General features: G+C 27.5%; 1 protein-coding gene across 1 annotated transcript; it reads left to right on the top strand.

Moving 5' to 3' along the window:
* Positions 1-38: 38 nt before the first annotated feature.
* Positions 39-21949, top strand: LOC112602463 (clarin-3). Its single transcript, XM_025350534.1, has 5 exons — positions 39-263; positions 16308-16556; positions 20116-20304; positions 20373-20508; positions 21781-21949. The coding sequence occupies exons 2-5, from the start codon at positions 16337-16339 to the stop codon at positions 21911-21913; spliced, it is 678 nt and encodes a 225-aa protein (XP_025206319.1). The 5' UTR covers positions 39-263; positions 16308-16336; the 3' UTR covers positions 21914-21949.
* The last annotated feature ends 1100 nt before the right edge of the window (positions 21950-23049 follow it).

Below are 23049 nucleotides of genomic sequence, written 5' to 3'. Positions count from 1 at the left end.
CGGAACTCGGCTACGGACCCATCGTCAGTTTATGTTGAACCCGTCGTGATTCGTCCTCGTTTATTCAATTCGCACCGCTGGTTCGTGTTAACAATGCATTTTCTTTATTGAAAATAGACAAGCTCACGATTCTAATATATTCAAAATAGTTGTTTTGCTTATCAGTTGATTCCTGTAAGCGTGAAGTTACTTTCAACGGTAATTGGCAGAGCAGATAGTTTGTCACTTCGTTACAATTAATATTCTTGCGGAATTCTTATCATGTGAGTATATATTTTAAGTAAAAAACAATAATATTTTATTATTTTATCGTTACATTTTTGGTAAACGTGTAGGTTCATACCTAATATATATTATATTTTTATTTCTAGTAAATCTGTAGAAGTTATAATATGTTTTTGTTTTACCTACATAAAAACTGAATATACCTACCAGTTATATTAAAATTTTGAATTCTCGTAACTCTTTAATGTTTTTTACAAATTGATCCAATCATGACAGTTTACAATTAAAGTATTAATAATAATATACATATATATTTATTGGGTTTTGTGATAATATAGCAGTATATTATTTAGATCAGAGGTAAAATTTGAGATGAAAGGTCCTAAGGTGTATCGTGTATGAATATTTTAATATAGATGGTGTTTATTGATGTTTATTAAAATATCATAATCAATTGTTCCTCGACATTTAAGAATGATTTCATTATTTTTAATTTTTAGCTGATATAAAATGACAAAAATTTTAGTTCATATAGCTTATATATTGTAAGATAAACATATATAAATTGTAATATTAAATAATCTTATTAATAAAGAAAAAATTTAAAATTATAATTTGATGTGCCTAAGTTAATAAACTAAAATTATGACCTATGGGCTATGACTGTTGTCATGTTAACAGTTGAAATCACTGTTCCCAATACCTACCCTTATTTTATAAGATACTAGAACTAGATCAATACTAGATTCTTTACCCTTAAGTCCTAATTGCACCTATCAGTAATTATAATTTTTAAATCTGATTTTTTGTTGATATTATTACTTTCGTAAAATATTAACATTAAAATTTAATGTTCAATAAAAATTAATAACGAGTCCAATTGTTTTGCTTTGCATATTGTAAAAGTATTTACAATATAGGTACCTATTAGGTACCTACTACCTATCATATAATTTAATGTTTTGAAGTTTATTATTCACTATTTTTTTATTTTTTAATTTGGTTATAAGATGATGTATGAATTAAAAAGTTGATAACGGCGGTCGGTGAGATTAAATTTTGATTTTTTTTTTATTGTTTCACGTTGCAATACCAAATAATAAATATCCATATAGATACGTAAAAATGTGTGTAGTAGTGTTTCAGTACCTACGTATCCATAGGTGTGTGCACGTTCAAAAATTTAACTTTTATTAATAATTATTCTGTACGGCTATAAAATATAGTACTAAATCAAGAAAGAGTACTACTATAAAATTAATGTGTACAACCTGTGAAAAAATCCTGTAGGTACATATCATTTATTATAAATTATAATTATATACCTACCTACTTTAAACTATCAACAGTATTAATAAATTGATTACTAACGGTTGGTCCGTCTATCTTCTATTGCAATAATAATACGCTGTATACAAATGGTATTTATATCATATACTCGTACATCTCCGCTTCCAAAATTTTCGAAATGTTTCAATACAAATAATGTACGTACATCACGTACTATATATATATAACGTTTTTCTTCGTAATTCACGCTCGTTTTTTGTTTTATTTTGTTTTGTTTTTTTGTTTACATATATGTACTTAATGATATTACGCACGTATAGGTATAGAATATAATATCCACAGAATAATGAACCTTATCGATTGAGTCCGTGTATAATATCGTTACAAGGTCCTGCATACTATTGCAGTTGCGTACCACAAACCCAGTTTTATCCGTCGTAAATATTGTTATATACCGGCTCGCATTATCAAACTCGTCGTGTACCTGCTTACTTGTTGTACATAAAGTATAAAATGGCTTTTTGTCGGGTTTTCTATCGTTGTTTCGTTGCTGTACAATGCCATTTAGACCGCGTGTGTACCTGTAATACGCACGACTCTGACACAAAAAATGACGGCGACGTTGACTTTTTTGTGTGTCGTGTGCAAATGACGCCATCGTGTAAGCGCTGTAGGTATCTACCTACAAACTTAATGTAATATAGAATTAGCACATACAGGTAATTACGTAATTTTGGATAATTGCGTACAAGAGTCTGTTTACATGAAACACATGATATCATCTATTTTAATATTGTTTAAAATATACATTTCCTCTATACAGCTTCCAAGAGCATATGCCATATTTGCGATTTGTATGTGTGTATATTATTAATAATAATATTATGTATTATAATCGTGAGGAATCGAAGATTCCACTCCGCAACGATTATTTGCAACATTTCCCACGTTAGACGCATAAATACGCGAATATATTATGTGCACATCGTGATCCTGCAGGTTGCGGGGGATCAATATACCGTAGTTTAGTTATGCAATATTATTCAATTGGAACGTTCCGAGAAAGACGCTTCAGAAATGAGGGGAAATTGGCTGAATTGGCATTCAAGCGAATGTTAATATTATTATTATTATTATTATTATTATTATTTTTGTATCCAAATACGTTTATTTGCGATGGGTATAGAACAAAACGTCACGGAGACAACCTCACGTTATTTGAAACGAAAAGGGAATTCCATTGTTTTATAATGAAGGTCGGCGTTTAATCCGCTGCAATTACAAGCGCCTACAATTCTGCAGTCGTAGTCTGTACAACGATATTATTATAGGTACATTTTTATTAGTATACTTTTAAATTTTTTATTCCTAACCAGAATTTTATTTGGAGTATTTTGATGAATAGAAATCAAATTTTGGACAATTATTTAATTAATTATAACTTGAAGTATTTAAAGCTTATAATAATATAAGCAAAGTAGTGGACTTAAACTTCACGGGATATCTATATGGCTGTATCACATTTATTTACTAATAAAAACTTTAAAGACTTATAGCTATGAAATTATTTTGTAAACTAAAATTCAGTTTTTACGTATCGAAATAATTCAAATACAGTCTGCTGGGATTAAAAATGTATGATATCGTTTAATAAAAACTTATAACAATAAAAAAATTTTTTTTTTCCAAAATTTTGTTTTATAACATTGTTAGAAAATATTTTCAAAAACTTTAGTACCTAGTTTATTTATTTTTTTAGAAAGAATGAATATTTTTTGATAAAATAATCGGTATACCTTATACCTAGTTACCTATACAGTATACAGTATATCTATTACTATAATATGTTATACAAGTATCTCAATATAGGTATTTTTTTTGAAATCGAAAAAAAATCATCAATAATAATATGTACCTATGCTGGGCTATGCTACCTAAATTATTATGGTATTATACTATTATATTATTATTATTGGGCGACGGGTCTGCTGCTGTGATTGCCTCGCGCGCATTTCTATATATACGAAATAATAACAGTTATTAACGCCAATATTGCTCGGCGACATTTTACGGTTATAGCACTGCATCGGCCAAAATAATAATAAATAGGTAGCTGTTTAGGTATTTTACCAGTACTACACAGCTGCACTTTCGCCTTCGAACATAATTATTCAAAAAGATGCGCTGTCGCAGTAATTGTTCGTATCTTTAATAATAGTCTGCAGTTTCCAGAGGCAGCTGTATACTTATAGATGTATAGTATAGGCATTGGTGCAGAATTCTCATAGTACCTACCGATTTAATAACAGTCATAAATCGTTGCGATTGTCGTTATTACTGCGTTTAAAATTGAACAGCGTACACACAATCGAATTACTGCATTTATATGCTAGTGAATTGTTAATTATTATATTAAGTACTAGGCAGCTTACCTATATTTATCCACCCTGGATGAAAAACAATAATAGGTATTAAGTATGTTACATTTTTTAAACTGTACACTATAATATTGAAAACGACCAATGTAGGTATGCGTATTTAAATAAGAATCTATGTGTATCTTTGAAAGTATTCAATTATATTTTACGTTACTCGTGACGCATATACAAAATACTATTAAGTTTTAACGTAGGTAGGTAATAATTTAGTATTTAGTAGTCACTGGTTGCTTTCGAGCCTCACTGCGCAGACGACGCTATGACAGGCGACAGTATTGTTGTGTACGAAAGGTTTATGATGGAAACAATAGTTTATCAACCTTGACCGCCGTTGTGCGTATTGTATAACAACGCTAACAGTAGTTGTCTCTTGAAGGTCCGTTTTTGAAGCTGTAGTCCGTGTGTGTAGACAATTAAATAATTACCAAACAATATACATTTAATTAGTCGATAAAACGGTTTGTTGAACATCTTATAGGTTAGTTAGGTATACTTACATTAAAGCTCGACAATACAGAGGGATGATGTATTGATGTCTCCGGAAAAATCTTATCATTGAGAGTTTAAAATTATAGTTAGGTATGTGGTTTTAGGTAGGGCGTTTTACCTATGCATAATATATTTGATGATGTTATTCGTTATGTATGTGTCATTAGTTTTTTAGGACAAAGGATAACGCTGTTTTTAGCCAGCAATACTAGATCATATTATATTTGAATAAAATATAATAAATTTTAAAGTATAAGTGACCAATATGATTATATATATATATATATATATATATATATTTGCGTATGTATATATTGTAATAGTAGAATGTGAATATAGACAAATCTACAAATAGCCAATATCCGTATTACAAATGATATATAAAATCCATCTTACTAAGAAATTATGGTATGTACCTATGAACTCCATGAATTTATTTATCGATATATTAATATACATTTTTGATTGCCATGAAACGCAATATATTATATTGCTGACATATATTACAATATATAATATTTTTTCCCGTTTAATAGTTCTTCAACTTTTTTACAACGCCAGAATTCAAAACTGTTAAGGTACTCAAAATTTATATTAAAGTGATAATCATCTTAATAAATTATTTTAAGGATAGACGTATATGTCTGTAATTGAAAAATTATCTGAAGGTTATACGAAAAAACAAATCATGCCGAGTGGTCGTTATAACAACTTTACTATACGCGTGATGATTTCATTATATCCAAGTGATTAAAGTGCATCGAACAAACTCAGACGCATCTATTGGATTTGGCACAGCATTCTTTAATCTCTAGGGCAAAGTTAATTAGTGCCGTCCACATTAAGAAAAAAAATTCAGGTTACGGTATAAAAGTGGAGAAAATGTCAAAACGTTTAGTCTGTGGTTCGTGATTTGTACGAAGGCAAGGGCCTATATAGGGTATTTATGCGTGTATTGTCTTGTAATCTAATTTAATGAATATTTGTACGGATTCCCTTTTACGGACGACTTGACTAATTTAAATATATATATATATTTATATATTGCATCACGATATAGACGATATAGTATATTATGTCTGCCCATGAACACTAAATGTCTATACAGTTATATATTACAATATATAGGTACGCTTTACGCATTTGTGTTTTTGTTTTCGACAGTGAATTTTAAATAATATATTTTATTGGAAGTACTTAAAATTGGTACACTGGTCGCTACAAAAAATAGTGGTCTCTATAAGCATGGTATAATATATCGTAGCTGTAAAACAGGTTATATTATATATTATCAACTGTTATAGTCTGCAGTGAAAAATATTTCGACTCATTCTATAAGTATATGTGTATATTATGTATAAGAGCAGCCATATAAAATTAAAATACAGCAGCTGCGGAGTGTTTCGTTCAGCGTCAGAGCTGGACGACATTTTTGTAAAGTGCACGTGGCTGTTTTAGTGAACCTAAACTGTTAATACACTGTACGTGTGTGTATACAATAATATACAATATATTATAATATTGATTTTATGCGTAACATTTTATATTGTGTAGCTGTAGCACCATACCCCTTTTTTCGGAGTGCACCTGCCAATGACTGCGATCCCTGTTTTTAATCGAAATACATATAATTATAATGATATTATATAGTATAACTACTATAATAGTACTATATAAATAGACATTATATATTTATATACCTACATTGACGTTTTACCGACAATAATATGAAAACGGAACTCGATTTATTCTCAGACCATGCGTGGTAGCGTGTAAAAAATACATTTTCATGTGCACAGATGCGTTTTTAACGGGGTTAATAATCATTGTAAACAGAGCCTAACCTATATGTTATATAGTTGTATGATGTAATAATAGTTTCCTTATCCCGAACGACAGCGTGTATAATATTTTTTTGTACGGACACCCGATGGCTATGGAGATCACTAAACCATATCGTAGCTGTACAATACACCTACAATACAGATCTCTACATAACATAGATATGTGTTCGGTATTCGATCAATACTGTAATATAATGATTCTCAGATGATCGCAGCGATCGTCATGTAGATGCTTCTTCGTGTAATATTCGTATAAGGCTACGATTGTCTAACAATGTAAATATGTAATATCATTTATTATTACTATACACGTGGGTACCCATAGTCGTTGCGCGTGACGTTCCCATTTTACTTCACACGTACATAAATATCGATAAATATATTTGAAGTTAGATATGTAGTCGGATTATTATTTGGATTTTTAGTTGTATGTAGGTAGTCTCCATCAAGCACACAATATATGCTAATACACAACGTAGTTCATTCAAATTGATGTGCATTGATGCGTTTGATTTTAATATATCTATAGAGAGAGAGAGAATTCTAGGAAATTTAACTTGACCAGCTGCAGTATTCGTTGGTTTGCGTTTAAAACAATGAAATTATCCCAACATCACTACGCAATATACTCGTATATGCTGAGTCAGTGACGCTGCCATATCTTATATTTTATAATAGTGTTTCCATCTATAAGTAATAACTGTATATGTTTTTTTATGATATTATTTCCTTCGTTTTTCATAAAAAATATTTGCATATGTTTTGATATTATACATAACTATATTATGTACTTATATGTGTGTATAGTCAATTAACATTCCAGATGATCATCCATCCGAGATTTAATATATTATAGTCTACATATATTATGTCGTACATAGCTATTGTATTACGCGGCTCAGCATTTGACTTCAGCAGTTCAACGTTATACATTAAGAATGTATTTAAGTATATATTAAGAACATACATTTATTAAAATGATAGTCAACCAATTGCTCATTGTGTTATGATAGTAGATATCTATAATATTTATTCGTATAGTAAAATTTCGATTGTTATAATATTTTAATATACGTAATAGAAATATTTTTCAAGAAGTAGTGATATTTTTACTGTAAGCTTATATACTATACATATTTATGTATTTTGTCATAAGTTATTATACAAAAATATGGTTAACTCATAAATACATATATTATCATAATTCATATTAAATTAATTATAAACTATAAAATAACGAATTTAATGAGTATTCGCGTCTATACTTACAATTAATATAGTATATGCATACCTAGGCAATAAACTTTATTAACTATAAAATATTATACAATATATTAATTGTAAGTATTAATGATATTTGTGATAGATGTTTCAGACAAAAGATTTATTCAAGTATTCAAAGATTACGATTATTATAATGGTATATACACATGTATATGAAAAAATAACGGGTTAGACTATGGGAATTAAATTATAATTTTATACTCTTGTACAGATTGTACTGTATTATTAAACTGTATAAATATGATACTAAAGTCGTTATATTGAATTCTCATTTATAAATATATATAATTTAAAGACTAGAGTACTATAATATATATATATACTGTTGAATATAACAACTTTATTAAAATTTACAAAATAACGTGCACAATAATATGGAAAAATTTTAAAAGCTATGTATAAGTATAATATTACATTGTTTATACAGGATACAGTAACTTACGTAATATTTCCTCTATTTACTGATTAAGAAGTTGTATACATTAATACAATTATAACACTTTTGTCGATAATATTGTCTATACGATCAAATATATATACCTACTTATTATATTATTTATTTATATATATATATATATATATATACCTACGACCTACCTAACTGATTTAAATTGTTTAATTAATTTTGAATGCTAAAAGCTTAAAATAATTTTACGTACCTATTATAAAATATAGTATTATTAAATTTAAAATAAACAAATCTCGTTTATTACATATGAGAATAGTAGATATTATATTGTATAATATGTCTCAATTCTTAAGATCTGTATTGTGTAGCTCATAATATTATAATAATAATTTATTTTTACTTTTTATATAATATATTTTGTAGACTTTGACTTTAGTAAATTATATATGCGTAGGTGCAGTACCATTTATTATTAATATTATGATATAAACTATATATTGTAGGTACCTACTTGGTAGAATTTTGTAACACGACATGAAACTATTAAATTTCATAAATTATAGTGTAATAAAAAATAAAATATTATTCATATAATATATTCTTATTATTAGTACTTACAAAATGCAGTAGTTGCAATATACCTACTTAAAAGTTAAAGTCTATTCAATGGCATCATTGCAATCATTTTCATGGAGTATGAGGGTGTAGATTTGCATCCTACGTCAATAATGAAACTGTTTTATTATATGATTATTTTTAAATCAACAATTTATTCTTAAAAATATATGATTTATGCATAAATATTAAACGTATTCAATAATATCTCTTGTAAATAAAACTGTATAATGTATAATGTATATTGTGATAGCCAATAGGTGTACGATTATGTATCTAATTTACATTTTATAACTGTGAATATTTCAATGTATGAAAGTAATAATTATTATGATATACATATTATAGGTACTACATAAACCATTGATTATATAAATTTAAATTAAACTTTACTACGAGTAGATATAAACTACCATAATACATGGTATTATACTTATCTTTACAAAATAATTTACATAATATATTAGTGGATGTTGGTAGGTACAAAACCGAGGCCTAGAACCTGTAAATTATAGCTAATAAGTAATTGGTAACTAATAAAATCTATTAATAAGTCAAAAATAAACAAAAGATCAATTATTGTTACTTTTTATATAATTTTTATTATGTTTATTATTTATATTATACAAATAATTATTTTGATCACGCTAATTTTATATGTTTACCTATATAAGCTATACCTTATATTATAACAACATCTGTGAAAGTTTGGAAAAATGGTTTACCGGAAAATCATTTTATTTAAAATTAAATCATATTAAAAGGAACTGAATAAAAATAAGTTTTCTTTCATAAAATAAAATAATATACCTACTTATCTTTAAGACATAAATATACGACCCACTATACATTAAAAATTATTTTTATCGGACTGGCTTGCGCGTGGTAATGACGTTAAATGGAGACTTAAACGCCCGTGATTTTTTTTCTTTATTATATATATATATTACCTATGTATTTACAATTAGGTACCTAATCGACGCAATAAATACATCACTTGTTGATCGTCGACTCTAGATCGTATCCGACCTACTTAATGCATTTATTTGTATAAATCTACAGTTTTATGCAATGTGTACAAAATTGTTTTGTATGTCGTGTTTTTTGTTTTTCGTTTTTTTCTTCATAAAATCTTATCGGATCATCTCTTCGATCACGCCGTAAGCCAGTTTAATCGGCCAAACCTATGGTCCGGAGAGCGGTCCAATGACCCTGCTCACGTGTACATCAAATTTAATATGCAAGACGTGGACTCGTGCACCATTTAATATTTTATTTTATACAAAATGATAATACGATAAGACGGCGGGGCGGCGACCGATACTACAGTATATTATATACGTGCATCAGTACATGCTGCATCAACATAAAATTCAAAATTTTGTAATGATTATTAGTATAAGCATAAAATATTATGTACAAATATAGATTATTATTTACGTAGGTGGATATATTCTTAAATTTAATTGTACCGCACATATAATTTTAATATTAGCACGCATACAAGTAACCTTGACCCATTTTCGTTCGAATAATTAGCATTTGTGTACATATAGGGAAAGTGAAAATTCGGTGTACCTATACCGATATTGTATTTTGTACTCAGAGTAATTTAATATTTTAGTTGCAATCATTGTATCGTGGTATTATTGGTAAAATGGTTTTGATATTGCATACGTGAAAGCCAATAATAATAATATGTATAATGTATACATAACCGTATACCGTATACTTTCATATAATAATTATACATTGTAGTAATCATTAGAGCATATCAATAATTCCCCTCGATCTCCAGCAGGCGTTTATATTTAACTTGTGAATTAGGACTATAAAAGTTTTGTGAAATATTTTTTTAAATACAAATATTTAAATAGTTTTTTGGTAAAATTTGTTTTTATAAGAATATTTTTGCAATTATATATTTTAAATGAATACGTACCGACATATATTTTGTGATTCATTACAATATTGTTAGGATAATGTAATTATTAAGCTGGCAGTGATATTGGAACTATGACAATATGATGACGGGATACGTGTTATATATTATGACATCCGAATCAAATCGATAAAAATAATAATCATATTAAATATATATGTATATATATATATATATATTATTTATAGTTAGATGCATACGGTAAAATATGATATTTTTTAGAATCTAAATAGTGTAGTCCGTTCAAAATTTCAAATAACCGCGAATAATAAACATAATATACAATCCGTAGAACATATTAACAGTATAGTATATATAGTATATACTATAATATTTTTTTTCGATAACACTTTTTAAAAATTTGAAAATGGTTAGCAACAATAATACGAACGAATAATTCAAACATGGTTAACGAATTTCCTTCATATACCTAACTATACTGTCTTATTACTGTACTATGTTATAGGAATAAATAGTATACCTATTCTATATTATAGATTCTTTGTAAATATGTTAAAATATAACATTGAGGACATTTCTGTCTTCGCTATGGTCAGGTCACTGTGTTAATTACTTTTTGGACCATGGCTAATTTTCTAGTACTTATCATCGTGTAGGTACATCCGGCGCAGCTCAATTCGATTAACAACAAAACACGGACATGAGTTAATAATTTGGTTATAAAATCATTGAAAATATTATATAGATATACCGCATTTAACGAGTCTAAATACCTATATTCATAATAAATTTATATTTTATATTAGGTATTTTGCATAGTGAAAAATAATAAAAGAGGTAAAGAATTGTTTATGTTTATACCTATATAGTACGAAATATAAGTACTATATCGATAAATTTATAATTAAAGTAAAAATAAACAATAGAAGTATAGGTACTATATTTTAATTTCTATCCTACCTACCTACCTACCAACTTAATCAGTTAAGTATTATTATTACTAAATACTGATGATAAAAGCTTATCATATCATAGTTAGCACATTTATAAATTTGGCTTTGGTGTAAGCAGGTATAGTACATTATAATACATAATATGATATATATGTATAATTAACATACAATATATTATACAAGTATTATGATAAAACTAAAATTTGAAAGATTTATTAAAGAGATATTTTAAAATTATGAATCTGTATTATATAAATAATAAACTAATGAGTAATCACAGTAGTGAATTTATAAAAAAAAAAACGGATGTAGGTATTAGTTATTACAACAATGGGGTAAATTATCATAACAATACTAAATATTTTACCAAAACGATAAAATTTTACCTTATACTATGTCTCTATCTTTTATTGACTATTTTTATTAGTTTAACTGAAAATTGAATTGAAATATTATTAATCAATTAACATGCATTAAACTAAACTAGTACTTAGTTTAAGGTTTAATAAATGGTATTATTGAAAAATTCTAAATTAATAAATTGAGATAACCATAATACAATAATATTATACTAAGTACGATGTAACTTATAGATATAGCCGATATAGAGTGTAGCGTGTTCACTTAAAATTGAATTGTTGAAATTAAATGAAAAAATCCTGGTATAAAATATAAATAAGTAAAGAAAATTTTCATCAAACAAACGAAAGTGTTTGACGTGCCACTTTTTATAGTCTAATTTTTTTTAACGTTATTCCTATTAAATTCAAACATTATTAGTTATTATTTATGTGCATATATCATCACTGAGCCGAGTTTTTGTCGGTTAAAAATTACGATTTACCTGCACACATGGATCTGTAATATTATACGGTGTGTATACTTTGAATATTTTCACAGAAAGGTTTCAGAAACCTCATAGTTCGTACATAAATATAAATTAAATATTGTACTTATTAGTTATATTATGTTATTTTATTAAAGCCATTGTTTTAAAACCTGTACAGTGATGCATATAGATATATATATATATATATATATATATATATAGATGCATTGATGCTTTTTGTGATGTAATGTATGAAATTTAAGAAATTAATAGATATGTAAAACGTTTGGAATAAAAAATACCTTGAGAATTGTTGAGGAAGCGATTTATTTATTTTTTTAATTGGAATATTACATATATATATATATATATATATATATATAATTAAAAATTAAAATTAAAATTTTGTTTTAAACTTAACATTTTTAAAGGGGGTCTAAAGTATATAAATATCTGTTTTATTGTAAAATATATTACATTGTAGGTATAGAGTATAAGACACAATATAAGTATTATATATTGTAATATGTATATCATATTATAAACTAATAGAAACAAATTCTACAGTTGAATAAAATTAATGTATATTAAATAAAATTAAAACATACAAAATAAAATAAAATAAATATATATCTACACACAGCTAGTAGGTAATATATTAAAGGCATCTACAACCGTATATGAGTTTATTACTATAAGTGTATAACTATTAACTATACATGTTGTGAAATTACTCGTATAACCATAAGTTTTATTCAAATTATAACATGTCAAATATATACTAGTGGACAATGTGACTGTCATATTTCTTTATGTTGTTAAACTGAAAACCATAGCGTAATAATTAGATAAACCAAATATGTAATTACTTTGGTACATTTAAAAATACAACAAATAAATCATTAGATTTTTCGAAACCATTTAATTAAAAATTAAAATATCAAACATGTACTTTTTAAAATACACGTTTATAAGAATTTAATTAGGCTATAGATATAATTTTATTAACGTATAACCATTACTTCTTCATAATTGTTTTTAATTTAAATGTCTAAACTATTAACACATTCAGTTAGGTTACCTTGATGTATAGTTTGATTTAGATATAATTATAACATATTCAGGGACATATTCCTTTGTGAAAATAAAACATTTTCTCAGACACTTTTAAATATAAATTATAAACATTTTTGTAAGTACATATTAATAAATTATACCGTATGTAACAGGTTTAATCGAATGAAAATTGTTGCAATAAATCATAATACACCCTATTGTTGAGAAAAAATATGAACGTTTTTTTCATCGTGCAATTGTGTTGGTATATAATTTATAAATAAATAGAAATATAAACGGAGTGGACAAGGTCAATGGCTGTATACTACATTAGGTGTCAAGACTATACCTGTATCCATTAGTCAAGTGCTACTTAATAACTGGACCGTCTAAAGTTGGCACAGCACGAGAATGTAATTTTTTTCTTAGGATTTTAATTTTATGCAATTAGTAAAGATGTGTACCCCTATGTGGTGAGTTCGAAGAAGGAAATCAATTATCAAATATAAATTATAAATTATACAATACTGTGTTCTCAAATAGTTTTTTATGTTTTAATTATGAGCTATTATTCTAACACTCAACACCTACATATGTTATATTTAAAGGTTATAATATAAAACAAAAGTATATCGAAAAAAATAGAAAATAACTGTATAGATATCGTGAACACCAAAATACAATTTTACATTCTTGATATTTTGTACGTCACATTTTCTCAGTTCTCTGTAGCTGATTCTTTCAAAAATAACGATTTAATTCGAGGATTCTACCCTAACAATATAATTTATAATATTATTAAATATTCCAAATGTTTTCACATTTAAAAAATAATAATATGACTGAGAAAGTAGAAACATTTGATCATTTTACATTATTATACAGTAACCATGAAACTATTGATTAGTCCGTAATGTCGTGATAGAAAATAATTTACCGCGAGTACAGAAATAGAAAATCAGTTAAAATCATAGAATTAAAATTATAGGTACGAATATTTTTTCCACCCGTCTTATACTGCATGGAATTCTGGCAACAATCTTATTTCGTACCAGCTACTAATGATAACGAATCTGTGAGAATGAGGAAAATATGTGAAATATGGTAGCAATAAAGTCGCTTTCATAACTTTTATAACATTAATTCACTTATAGTAATATTTATTGAATATATTGTAGATTATTTTATATTTATACAGGTAGTCAATGACCGGCAAATAATTATATTTTTGTCAGGCAAAATGAAATAAATAAGTATCTATAAAAAATTGTTTATAAATATTTAAATTAAATTTGTATGCATACAATTTATATTTTTAAAAACATATGTATATAATTTTTATACACTTTAATTTTATGTTCTCAACGTTTCGAATTAACTATTTAAGGTCTACAAGTATACAACTAATTAATATCTTATGAATTATATATAGTTGATGTAAAATTATGTAATGATAGTTTTATTTTAATTATTAATGTATAACTATAAAATTGTTAATAGAAAATGTGTGTATACTATTTTAACTTTATTCATCAACCATCAATACCTTTGCTAATTAACTCTTTGATTTTTAGATAGTATTAGTTGTGTATAAGCGTGTGTAGCGTAGATATATCTATATATTGGTGTCTACTGGAATATTATAAAAAAATACTAATTAGACAAAAACATTGTACCAATAGCTAAATAGTCACCTGATATACATTTAGTATCTATGAATAACTGTACTGCGAATATTTCAAATCTTTAGACTTATCAGTTATCTACTCGTATATCGAGTAGGTAATATATTATGTGAATTTTAATATCAATAACTTTTAATGTTGTTTCATGCGTATAATATAAAGATGATCAAGTTTATTAATTTTGACTAACGACTAAAAAAACGTCATTTTTTTCGTATAATTTGTCAACGACAAATTGTCGTGCCTACAGTGAAAGTCACTATAAAGAGCGAAATCGTTTTCCACGCTGCACCAAACGTTTAATTGGTTTCTACGACTTCCTCAGTCCTCCACATAGTAATATATATGGTCGATTTCCATCACGGGATGTCTACTTTTTTTGCCGAGTGCTCATAAATTGTATATAGATTATACTTGACGTAAATACCTATTCGAATATATGCGAACGTCATTGAAATATATTTTGATTTTTTTCCCGTTCACAACCTTTTTTATGCATCACCGAAAACGTTATTAACGAATAAGTACTTTAAACGGCATATAATGTATATTATACAACACGTGCGGAAAAGTAACATAATGGAATGATGCGCTCAACGTTATGATTATACGGTACGTACGTATGTTGTATATTGATTGGTATTGTCATTTGTGTGGAGGAAATTAAAATGACAAAGCGTCTTAACGTTAAACTTAAAAAAATGCGATTAATTCTTTCGGGACATACGACATAATAATAATATATAGGTACACGCTAAAGTAAGTTTATACGTACTGGTATGTGCATCACAATATCCTGCAATGGATATCATAATATTCATATCTTATCCATTTTTGTGTTATACCACAGAGTATAATCGTAAGTAGCTATTAGACGTATTCATCATCAAATTAAACGTGTAATTTAATTTGCGAGTAGGTTATTATTATTATTATTATTTCTATCTTCTATTGTAGTATAATAACACGTATGATGTATCTATATTCTATAGTTCATATTATACCTATCTATATATAGACTTGAAAATGCATTACGTTTATTTGACGTAAAACGTGTATACCATGGGTATAAAAAAAAAATTAAATAAATAAATAAATCGATACATCATGCATGTCTATAAAATATATACATAATATACTATAACTTACGCAGGTACGCCACCGTGTTTTCAATCGTGGCGGAAGTCGGACGCGTATATTATAATTTATAATCATTATATTATCAAATATGATTCGCTGAAAGTGCTGAAACGTATCTATATATATTTGTGTTCAATTGATTCGCAGGTGAACGGTTTGTGGCGTCGCTGGGAACGATGAACTTGAACAAGCGCCGGTTGATATTCTGCACGTTTATTTACTCGTGCGCCGCCATCGGGCTCATTGGCGCTGGCCTGGGCTCTAAACGATGGGTCGTGGCATCGGCTCGGCGCACTTCCAACACCACCGAGTCTGTGGGTCAAGTCAACCTAGGGCTGTTCTACGGCGATAAGTACTTAAATATTGGTTATGGACTGCGGACGTACAACGTCGATGGTAAGCGGTATAGGTACTCACGCTAACAATATTGTCAATGAATTATTTTCGAAAATGCAATTTGAATTATAAAATATACTGAAGCCAGCGGTATAAAAATATTTCACGATATTTCCTACCTATTTATATACGCATATATTATGTATAGCGCCTAAATAAATTAATATAATTTATTGGTATAGGTAATATTACGTAAAATATTTTTATATTATTGACTGGATTATATTTTTTGATTTGTGTTGCATTTTCGAAAATAATTTACTCGGAGATACGTAATATGATCTGTTGGCCATAATTTGTTAACTTAAATACATAATACACAAGTACATTGTTGTGACTAGACATTACAAATTTACACTCGTAAGGGATGTTAAAATTAATTACCCGACGATTTTTTTTCCTTCTAAATAATAAGTTATGTAATTATAAAATTATAAGATTTTATTTTCTTGCAATTTTCTTCTTTACTGAGATAAATATTTTTTTGGCTATAACACATAATGTGGGATGGTGATTCTTACATAAAATTTTTGAATTTTATTGGCAAAATTGATTTTGTTTTCTTAATGTAAATCAAAAATTAATTAATGTGAATTTAAATTTTTACTAAAAATTCATACTAGAATTTACTATAAATGATATAAGTTTCGAAATATTTTAAATCTTTATATGACAAAGTTTTATTTATTGGGAACTAAAAAAAAAAGATTAACAGAATTTGTTTTTATTGTGTTATTTCATGAAGTAGCTACTGGGAATTTTGACCCTTTTGGTCTTAATTTGTAAATTTTTTAATTTTTTCAAATTAACATCTTTAAACTAACCTAACTGGGGTTTCTAAAATTAAATTAGTGGTACTTTATTAACAACTTCGAACAGCCTTCTAGTTGTAATTATGTCCTTTTACCTATATGCATATACCTACTGTATACTTATAGTGTATAATAATATCTGCTATTTATATTACCTATACTTATTTAAATTTATTAACATACCTTACACGTTTAATATTATACTTTGTTGATAATTTAGTTTTTATTTTTCATTTATATTTATTGGTTTTTAAATAATTTAAAAATGTGAATTATTTTATAACACAACAATCTAGCATAGTTTCATTAATGCGGGTATAGACGCCTATTTATTTTTTTATTTGTACTCCTGCATCTACTTTGATGATACATCATTGGCCATACCTATACAGTTATTATACATGATTTAGTCACTGAATACCACTAATAAAGCATAAACCATTATGTAGGTGGTAGTAATTGCAATGTACTAGTATGTAGGTAGGTACTATAGTCTATATTGTAGTTATGTATTGTGAGCATTAAACAAATTTCGAACTATGAGTTTTCTAGGTTTTAGCTTTACACATACCAACTTGGATCATGTTCTTATAATAGTGACTAATCTAACCTGTAGGCGGATATATAGGCAGGTACTTGTGTGTACAGTGTACCTATACATACTTCAGCACTTGTTTTACTTATATGCAAAAAAGTAAATCTCATTGTGAGGGCTTAAAAATAACCGAATGAAAGTAGAACAGCTAAAACATAGTTCTCTCGCATAGGTATAGTTTTTCGCGTGGCCCACACAACACACGAATTCGAGATCCATAATTAGGCGTGCAGCCATGCAGATGCTTCACGAATGAATGAAGCCTGTAAGATTTGTAGGTACGTTTCACTCTAAACGCTCACGCAGTCGTTCCACAATGAATTCCGTGCAAATGTCCTGACACCTAGTGGATACATGATTACATAGGTTGAGAGAGTTTATATGCTACCAAATCATTGTATATATCTGTGTATAATATACATGCAAGTAGGTATTATATACTTATCCATTAGACAACAAAAAACTAGTCGTCTCACGAAAGTCGGCAAGTCAATTAGGAATTAGAGAATGCGTCTGAACGATTCTATGCATAAAAGGTAAAATTTGTACGGGTTTTAATGCGTTTAGTGTTGTTTTTCATATATATGATAATGCACGATTTATGAATGTGCATGATATGTAGGAATACACAATATATAGGTATGACTATCACGATATAACACAGTATATTTAAATTTATGTACTAAAATGTACAGTAATGAATTAATAATTATACAGTTATTAAATTGCTCATGGGTATTTAAATAGGTTCCAAATATATAATGTGATAGTGATGGTAGTATTATACTATACGAGTAGATAATATAATACATTGGAACCTACTTTTAAGAGTAATTTAAACACACTTATTTAACATGGTAGCTACCCAATCGTAATATCCGGCACCTATTTCAGTTTGTATATTGGATTATGAGAGTCCTGGCTAAATGACACTGGTGGTAAAACACAAATGGGTAAAAAAAAATACAAATACCTACCACAAACACGAAAAGGCAGTGGTGTCTCTGGGAGTTTCCCGAGTGCGTCCGAAATAAGGTATCAACCGAATGCGTCCCAAGAAAAAAGGTCATATTTTTGATATAGTCTTGGTGCGTACCAGTTCATTTAGAGTTACCCTGCAGGGTGCATCACAAGGAGGTGAACCGGCTTACACCCCAAAAATATTTTTTGATTCTAATTCATAATTATTTATTTTATTTTAGTTTACACCCTTGAATTAAGGTAAGTGTACTAATCATTTTTAAAAGTTTTTTTTTTTTTTTTTTAAGACAAATTTTATTTATTAATTTTCATAAATCATTATAGAAGTTTAAATGCAATTTCCCCATTGTTTCCAGTATTCCACAACCATAGCTTTAAGAATAAAGTATTATAGTTGTATATTTGAACCAACATATTCGATCATCGTTAAATCACTGAAATCTATATCTTGAAAGGTTTATTTGATAATTTAATCTTAAATAGGACCTATAGCTGTGGACCGAGGACGCACTCGTGCTTTTAATATAATTTGTCGATGTAATTGCGGACGCACTTGAGCTATGAAAAAGGTAAAAACTAAAAATGGAACACACTAGGGATATCCCCGTGTCTCCACTAGCTTTAAGTATAATATTGTTAAAATTTTATTGTATAATAATTAGTAATTACTAATTACTATCTAAATAATACATTATGCAATCTGTTTTCGATGAAAATTAGTTCAATCTATCGTATTGCACTATTACCATAAAAGTTCATTACTACATAGACAAATAAAATACTAATAGCAATATCAATACCTACATAAAGGCAATAAAATATCCTTAAAATATAGGATCACAAACTATTTTCTCTTAAAAAAAAATTGTTTTTTATAATATCATGCAAAAAATAATGTTTTATCATTGAACTCAAATTTAACATGCATTTATTAACCATTACAGTGAACTACTCAATTGGAAGTACACTCGACATTTACTCTACAGCTGAGAGACTTATCTGTTTTTTATTTTTGCTAGATTATTATTATTCAATCCCGCATATTCAAAATAACAGTAATTAACACCACTAGATACCAGTTGTTGTATCTATACCTATACAAAAACACATTTTAATTGAAGTCCATTAATCATTACGTGTTTATCTAATTTTAAATTATTTAATTTTTAAGTGATCGAAATGATGAAAATGGATCCGGATATCATGATGTATAGCTTATGGGCATTGACCGTTATTGGGGTACTAGCTGGCCTCATAATGGCCGTGGCTGCAGCAGTATTTGCAGTCATAAACTCTGCCATCACTCCTATATCTGCGCTAGCTGGCATACCTGGTCTTTATTTTTGGAACATCAGTGCAAGTAAATAACCTTCCCTCTATTGTTTGTGTTTTATTTTTTCTAACAGGTTTTGCATATTTTTTTTTCAGTGTTTTTCCAACTGTTGGCCGGCAGTTTTTGGGTGGGTCAATATTTCCAGAGACTACAGTACAATGTGATGAATAAAGACGACCGACGCAATAAATGGACGTCAGAAGGAAACGCTTCACTAGGCTTCTCATTCTGGTTTGTTTCATTGTTTTTCATTTTTATATTAAAACTGTAGTCTGTGGTACAATTATTCTCGAAAGTTAGGTGGGACGGTAGTGACGTTGACTAAAAAAATATAAATTTACAAAAATGCAAAAATAAAGTTATTGTTGAGATTCGTACCAGTCGCAAGTACAAATAAAAATTACAGCGTGCGTCGATGCTCGTTCCTTTAACCGTTACCTACGAAACGCAATAAGCGCGACTCGCTAAACTCTCTCACATTTGGGAGAGGCCGAATAAGAGAACTAGTCAACTGGATATATGGATTGACAACAAAGGCCGCTCTCAGTTTTTCTCTATTCTGTATTCTGTTCCGCCAAAGAATGTACACACGATATACACATAGTCTTACTATCAAATAGTTCGCCCTCTTATTTTTTGTTGTTTAAATATTATTTTTTATTCACAATTAAATTTAAACGTTACCATTTTGCGGTCATTGTCCGTTTAATCCATTTTTTAGATAATATTAATTGACCTTTCAACCACAAAAACCTTCACTGCGAAATAAACTTTAAGTTCCACACGGTTTGACTAGTGACTATCTGCGCCCCGTCCCGAGCGACGTCTATGAATAGTATAAAGACAACACTCCCTGGACGGAACAACTATGATCATAGCGACTCAATTCATCAGAGTCCACGTCAAAATGTATGTTTGAAGAGTTTAAAATGAACATCTGGTAGTCAGAGATAAAGATTATCACAGACCATTTAAGGTAGTTCTAGAAGAATTGGGGAGATCACAATTCGTTGGATAATTGTAGTCGGAGGGTAATACATATAGGGAAGTCATTCAACGAAATTTTATAAAACCGAGAATTGAGAGCTGGAAAGTTAGGTTGGGTTAGATCTAATTGGATAAAATATATAAAATAACATCATAAGAATTAAGAATCCCTATTCAACAAATAATTCAAATGTGCCATATAATTTTTATATAAAGATCCTAAAAGTAATTTTAAGAAGTGTATCTTCAATACAATTTTTTACAAAATCATAAAAATCAAAAATTATCGGAGCAAAAATTACATACAACTATTAGTATAGTATACATACTAGTAAACCATTTATGAAAAAAATTACTGTTCAAACATTTCAAACTGGATATTAAGGAATTAAGGTTATATTAATTAAGATTTGGAAAGTAAAATTACTGTAGTTACATTCAACTAAGAAGTTTATACGCATAAACCAAGAGCCAAATTTTAGTTAAAAATTCTAAAATAATATTTTAATTGTTTAGGTTTATAATTCTTGCATCCATTTTACACATGCTGAATATTTTCATTGTGTTCTGGGCAACTAGTAATCGCTCGAGAAAGTCACCATCGCCAATTATTGAAGAAAAAACTAATGGAGCAATCATGCTGTATTAATATTTAACACTGTATAATTGCCATCAATGTTAATAATAATTTATAAATGTATTTAAGTGTAAATAAATTGTCTTTTTTAAACTATGATATATTTTTATAAGTTACATTTATTAAAATTTAATTTAAGGTACATCTACTGAATAATTACAAATATTTTGATGGATTCAACAAAAACAATGTAATTGATGAAATGTTTGTTAGTCAGAAATACAGATCAACTAAATTAGATTTTGTCAATTTTTCCCCAAGTTATAAATAGTACTTAGTCTAAAACAAATTAATTCTACCTTTTGTCCATTTCAATATTTTTTTTTTATTATTTTAAGTAAAAGTTTAAATATTTTAAATATACAGTATAGTCAGAAATTTAAGGACTTATTTTTGAAAATATAATTTATAATATGTATTAAGTATTTAAATCCATGACTCTTAACTCACAATACTTGTTTCTGTTGATTTATTTAATATTCTTTCAAGTTTTTGTAGTATTGTGATTAATGATTAGTGATTAGATATATTATTGTATTCCATGGAACATATTGTAACATTATATAACATAACAATAGTATTGTAATTTCTCTAAAAATTATAATAAAATAAATCATTCAATGGACAACAAGAAATAAAAACATGGTTACATAAACATTTGATATTTTATTTTATTTTAACAAATTAAAAATATAATATTAACAAAAAAAACCCGACTATTAATTTCATGACAAGTGCCATCAACAAGTCTAACCCCAAAGTTAAATATACAACAACTTATTAATGAAACTAAAAAATAGTAAATACCTATTGACTATGTGTTAAAGCAAAGGCAATCTATACACAATACACTTTATACTGTTTGTATGTGAAAACTAAAAATTAATATAACTATTCAGTAATAATATTATCTTAATAACTATAAATATTATTAAGAATATTTTTTGTCAAATTAAAACATAATTATTAGAAGGCTGAAGATTCTTAATAACAAATAAATAAATAATATTTTGTTTCTTGTTCATAATATATCTAGTAGGCTTAAAAAATTATAATTAAGAGAACATTACATCTGTAGGTGGCTGTCATTTTAAACCGTATAACTACAACTACTGAAGTAGCAAATTTGTGTTCAATAGAATCAACTC

This window comes from Melanaphis sacchari, unplaced genomic scaffold (assembly GCF_002803265.2).
Source record: "Melanaphis sacchari strain LSU unplaced genomic scaffold, SCAv2.0 Contig8_pilon_pilon, whole genome shotgun sequence".
NCBI lineage: Eukaryota > Metazoa > Arthropoda > Insecta > Hemiptera > Aphididae > Melanaphis > Melanaphis sacchari.
Note: the sequence above shows the minus strand (reverse complement) of the source record. Positions and strands in the feature narration are given on the sequence as shown.